Source organism: Notothenia rossii, assembly GCF_949606895.1.
Source record: "Notothenia rossii genome assembly, chromosome: 9".
NCBI lineage: Eukaryota > Metazoa > Chordata > Actinopteri > Perciformes > Nototheniidae > Notothenia > Notothenia rossii.
This window is the reverse complement of record NC_136907.1, coordinates 38,931,973-38,937,972: the sequence shown is the minus strand read 5'-3', so window position 1 is coordinate 38,937,972 and position 6,000 is coordinate 38,931,973. Positions and strand designations below refer to the sequence as shown.

Genomic DNA, 6,000 nt, shown 5'->3' with positions numbered 1-6,000 from the left:
GACAAAGGTAGTGTTTGAAATGTCAATACTTTTAGTCCAGTATAAAATCATAGCACACAACAATACCATTATTGGAATTTGTTTTAATATCAGAATTTGTGTCCATGACTTAGTTAGACTTTTTATTTAGTTACTTAATATTGTACCCAGGTTACAGCAGTCTTTGTGGCTAAGGTGTCCGACTGGTGTATAGACATTACAACGGCCCAAAACATATTTTGAATCGATGCAAATATAAAAACACACAAATGTGCCAAAACACAGGTGTTGTGATATTCACAAACATCACAACACCTGCTTTACTAAAAGTGCTGCATAAATGAAACGCTCCAAGAAGCTCAAAACCAAGTTGACCAACTGTCACCGTCTGCATGTGTCGTCAGGTTGGGGAAGATGTGTGTTGCATGTGTTCTAGTACATTTATGTTTTTACATGAACGTTTAACATCCTTTCTGAAACTGAGCGCGTTTATTTATTCATGCATTATTTATGCAGCCAAACTTTGTTTTTATTGTATTTCTTAATATTTTTGGGGGTTTTGTTTCTGTATCAGAATTTGTTTCACTAACTTTATTTAAATTATATAATTGTAAAAAACAAACATACCTGTTAACTTCGGCCCTGGTAACAGCCGTCTTTGATACAACACTATTACAAATTGTATTATTACAGATTTTTCTTTTTAGAGGGGGGTCCAGATCAGTGTAACAGGGGGACTGTCCCCTGTTGGCCTCCCCCTAGAACCCCCCATGGCCCTCCATATTCTTTAAATGAGCGCCTGAAGATTTCTTTGTTGTCTTTTTGTCCCTCACCAAGAAGAGCAGCAAGCAGGAGTCCCACACAGCTCATCGTTTATTCTTGATGTGATACAGTGAGCACAATGAGCAGCAGCTCTGTGACATCATCAGGTACAGAGCATTAGATCACACAGCGCTCCGCAGCTCTCTGCTTCCTTTTCTACTCGTTTCCATTGACATGCTTTCATTTGATCTGAAGTGTCAACCCGGAGAGGTCTAGCAGGTGTTACTGCACCCGCTACTTTTCACAGCAACTTTCATCTTTACATTCAAACTGTATCACTTTTTCCACATCCAAGTGTGTTTCCAGGTGGGGCGAACTGGTGGCCGACAGGTGGAAACGCGCTACAACGGCCCAAAACACTTACATTAGGAGAAACGCTGCAGTTAACAAACAATGCAAAAAACCCACAAATGTGCCAGAACATGCATAAACAAAACAATGTAAAATATAAACGGTGCAAATAAAAAAAACGCTGCAAGCTCAAAACAGAACGGCAACAGGGGACAATGACAAGTGACGTACAGAGATGGGACCCGAGCGTTTGTTGATGGGTTTTATAAAGTTGGCCGACTGTCACTGTTGTTTGAAACGTAAATTGTATGTTTTAATGGCTTATTTTAACAACATGATCGCATGACTCCTTCTGATATTATTTCTAGCTGGCTAAAACAGCTAACTTAGTCATTTCAAATATACTGACTGATAAAACACTTACAGTTATGAAACAGACTAAGTCTGCCAACAGAGACATTTGGCCAATTTTATTATTCCCGAATGTCAACAAGTGCATATTTTGAATCGTTTCTAAAGTTGCACCAGGTTTTGGGATGTTGTAGTACGTTTGCACCTGCTGGCCTCCGTAGAGTACTGCTGCATGTGTGAAGATGTAGGCACTGAGACAAGGATCTGGTACACAAAGTTGGAGTAACTCTGTGACATTAAGCTGTGTCTCTTGTATATGTTTAGGAGGCAGAAAAAAAAAAGCATAGTTCCACAACGGCATGGCACCAGTGGGTGCTACATCGATGATGGATACAGGATGGATGGATCAAGTGTTTTTAGTCCTTAAGTTGTAGAGAGAGACAGCAAGAGGAACAGGGATGAAGAAGAAATTGAAAAGTGTGGTTTGCTCTTTCTGTTTCAGATAACGTAAGTCAATGATCGCAATGCTGAGTGTGTCTATTTTCACATTGTCTGGACAGGAGGAGGTCAGGGAACAGATTTAGTATTACATCACCTCCGTCAGGCTTAGCAGGAACTTTTTTCAGTACTTGAGACTAACTTCCTGTTACACAACAGGAAGTGTACCGTAGTACTGGTGACAACAATTAGTACAACAACCATCAAAAGCGTGAAACAGGCTTAAGTGTAACAGGTGTAACATTGACAGGTTGCAGGTGAAGAACACAGGTTGGCATAAGTGACAGTTAAATGCATGTGGGAAGTCCTTTCATTGCTAGCAGCAGGCTTTTGTGTAGCACCAGTGTGAGTGTAATGTGATCTCTGGTGTGAGTGGTTAGAAGGGAGAGGGTACAGTCAGACCTCAGGGTCGGGGGGCCCTGCAGGACTGGCAGCAGGCCTTTCTGTAGTACCAATGGGAGCACAGCTTCACCTTCAGCACCAGGGCACAGTTGGCTGTTGGCTTGTCGTGGCAGGAGTCTTCTACTGCTGCTGCTGCTGCTGCTGCTGCTGCTGCTGCTGCTGCTGCTGCGGGGGCCGCCACTGCAGAAACACACAGGAGACACAGCTGCTCTGGTGAAAAGGAAACGGTGTAACTCACCAGAGCTCTGCAGGAAAACACTTTCCTTTTTTGGAATGGAAAGCTTGTTGCATCAGCTACACTAAGTGTGTGTGTGTGTGTGTGTGTGTGTGTGTGTGTGTGTGTGTGTGTGTGTGTGTGTGTGTGTGTGTGTGTGTGTGTGTGTGTGTGTGTGTGTGTGTGTGTGTGTGTGTGTGTGTGCGTGTGCGCGCGTACCTGGAGCCTCCGTCAGACAGCTCTGGATCTCACAGCTCTGCCTGGCCTCCGGCTTGAGGGCCGAGTCGCAGCTGTGGCCCCTGGTTACAAGCTCCTCCCCCTGGTAACACTTTACTTCACGAACCTGGACGCCACTCCCACAAGTCTTACTACACTGAGGGGTGGAGGGGACAAGATTTTGGATGTATCTCCACATTTTGTTCATGATTAAACTTCAGTTTAAATACAGATGGACTTACTTTAATAATAATAATATTAAGAAGAAGAAGAAGGAGGAGAAGAACAACAACAACAACAATAACAACAATAACAACAACAACAACAACAACAACAACAACAACAACAGGAAGACATGCTTAATTGATCCCAATGGGGAAATTCAGTTTTTATCCTGTTAGTATACAAAGTACAAATACACAGATGCAAACAGTATATATACACATCAGGCCCAAAATACAAAGACATTCTTTGTTCTTTTATGGAAAGGTGTCAGCAGAAAAAAGTAAATGGTCTGCAAAGTTTAGGAAATGGTGGTTCAGTGCCTTGCTCAAGGAACTCTGAAGCTGTGGACATTTTTAAACGGCAGCTGAACACATCTTTTAGATTAGCTTTTTGTTGGCTATAGCTAAAGTGCTATACAAATAAAGCGTTATTATTATTATTTCCATACATTCAGTGTGTTTTATGAGAATCAAACCAGTGGAACTCCGGTTCCCAAGCTAAGTCCCTACAGCCTGAATTACTGCACTCAAAATACATAGCAATAACAAACCTCACACGGACACTTTGTCAATATGTATGAGGGTGAGGAATCTGGCCTGAGACGGACAGCTGGACAGTTACCTGGGACCAGGACGTGGTGAACCACTTGGAGCAGGGTCTCTGGAAGCAGGAGGAGCTGCTCTCTGGTCTGCTGCCCTGCTCACAGCTGCTGTCTGGAGACTCTTTGAACACACCGGCCTCCAGCCCGGCACACACCACCTGCCGCTGCCTCACCCCGCGCCCACATGTAGCATTACACTGACACACACAGAAACCGTTTTGCTGATTAAATTAATTTTCATTTAGCTGACACTTTTATCCAAAGCTAATTACAATAGATGCGATAAATGACAAGCATAACAAACTCAGAACAGCAAGATAAACGCAAATAGATTAGTTTCATATGACCGTAATCTTTTAAAAACAACATTTTCTTTTTTTTGGTGAAGTTGCAGTAGAAACAGGTTTACGGAATTTTGTACCTGTTGCCATTCTTGTTCCACCCAGTGGGGGGCGCAGTCTCTGTCTCCACAGGGGTAGATGGCCAGCGGGCGCAGTGATTGGTCACACTGCTCCTCTGTCATCACCACCCCCCCCGATGATCGACACGTCACCGCACGCACCATCCTCCCCTCGCCACACACACCAGAGCACTGGCACAGTGACATACCATTTTGATCAAACATTTGTAACGTGCACTTAATATTAATGGAGAGTGTGTGGCGTGTGTGTGTTCAGTGTGAGTGTGTTGTTAAACTCACAGGCCCCCAGTCAGAGAAAGTCCATCTTCTGTCGCAGGGCGGAGCTTCACATTCCTCACTTTCTATTGGCTGAGAGGACTTGTTACACAGTCTCATCTCCATGGAGCAGCGCACCTCCCGAGTGCGAACGGCCCGAGAGCCACAGCGCGCCGAGCACTAACACACACACACACACACACACACACACACACACACACACACACACACACACACACACACACACACACACACACACACACACACACACACACACACACACACACACACACACACACACACACACACACACACACACACACACACACACACACACACACACACACACACACACACACACACACACAGGTGCAGAGATCAATACTGCTAAGTCCCTCAGCTGTCTGCATTATGTTACAGCAGTCTAAACTCAGCATTCAATCTTCAGCAGCTGTCTGTTAATTATAGCACTGTACCGACTCTTACTGTCATAGTCGCAACGTTTATAAGCGTTCAGGATGCTAACAGGAGAATACAGTAATCAGAGATGGATACATGCAGAATACTATTGCTCAAATATTGTGGTTTAGTGAAGGTTTGAAAGCAGCACAGGGTGAGGCTGCCTCCCTGTGTGGAGATCCTGTAGAGCCTGTGTGCAAACATTTGAACCGTATGTGGCTCTCCCAATGACTTAAGATTAATAAATGGATGGATGCCATGAATATAATGTTGTTCTTTTAATTGTAGGTCTTAGATTTCAAGATTTATTTAGGGCTACCAGTGGCTTTCTTTGAGAGACATAGTTGAAAGACAGAGACAGGGGAAGAGGCGTGTCATTGGTCCCCGGCGGTACTGAACCTGATCCAGCTACATGGGCTGCCTCCTCTACTAAGTTATACGGCGGCCCAATAATATCTCCCTTTGTGTCAAGCACTCTGACTTCTTATGTTTATATCATATTTTATTATTTTTATGATTTATTAGACATTTGACTTTACTTATTTTATCTTTAATAGCACATTCTTAATTATTATGTTTTAGCAGCAAACAGGATTAAGGTAGAAACATTTAAAAAACTTTTTTTAAATTTGAATCTATACTGTCTCTTGATTTTGATTTGTTATTCTAATTGTCCTTGTGTGAACTCCGACCTGTCCTATGGTGTGTTTTTATCTTCTTTATTTCTGATCCTGATAGAAGACACCATAGTTCATAACGGTATCAGTGGCTGGGGGTGTTACCTCTGACCACTCGGACACCTCCCACTGGGGGCCGCAGCTCTGGCCGTGGCAGACCTTTCTCTTGGCCGGTTTGTGAAGGTCATGTGTCAAACACAGGGAGTCATAGACTGACGAGTCGAGTCCAGGCGACAGCATCTTCCAGCAGCGCACCGTACGATACTGAACGCCCTCCCCACACGTCCGGGAGCACTCACTCCACCCACTGGTCTCCCACCTGAGGGGAGGGGAGGGGCACAGGTCAGATCTGATGTTTAACACAGTGAATAAAACCACATCAAGAGAGGTCCTTGCTAATTCAGCTGACACTGATTGTGTGTGATATCCTTGTTTGATTCTTTAAGGACATTTGTAAGCCACAATGTGTAGAATGCCAGCTAAATGACTAGTCTACATACAGTATGTTATATAGGCTCAGATCCCTGTCCTAATCAATATATTAACGTAATGTAAAAAATCCAAATAGGCTTGTTGTATAAAATGAATG

The 6,000-nt window shown here is 43.7% G+C and overlaps 1 protein-coding gene across 3 annotated transcripts in view; it reads right to left on the bottom strand.

Moving 5' to 3' along the window:
• Nucleotides 1-834: 834 nt before the first annotated feature.
• LOC307018887 (ADAMTS-like protein 2) overlaps nucleotides 835-6,000 on the bottom strand; it is a 29,843-nt gene continuing 24,677 nt past the window's right edge. For 2 of the 3 annotated variants that reach the window (XM_079649378.1, XM_079649377.1), the window contains 6 exons: nucleotides 5,517-5,730; nucleotides 4,300-4,455; nucleotides 4,021-4,191; nucleotides 3,620-3,796; nucleotides 2,777-2,930; nucleotides 835-2,523 (listed from right to left, as the gene is read on the bottom strand). In XM_079649378.1, coding sequence (XP_079505504.1) covers nucleotides 2,345-2,523; nucleotides 2,777-2,930; nucleotides 3,620-3,796; nucleotides 4,021-4,191; nucleotides 4,300-4,455; nucleotides 5,517-5,730 — 1,051 coding nt within the window. In that variant the 3' untranslated portion in view covers nucleotides 835-2,344. Of the gene's footprint in view, nucleotides 2,524-2,776; nucleotides 2,931-3,619; nucleotides 3,797-4,020; nucleotides 4,192-4,299; nucleotides 4,456-5,516; nucleotides 5,731-6,000 lie in introns of those variants that run through there. The other variant, XM_079649379.1, reaches the window with a different exon arrangement.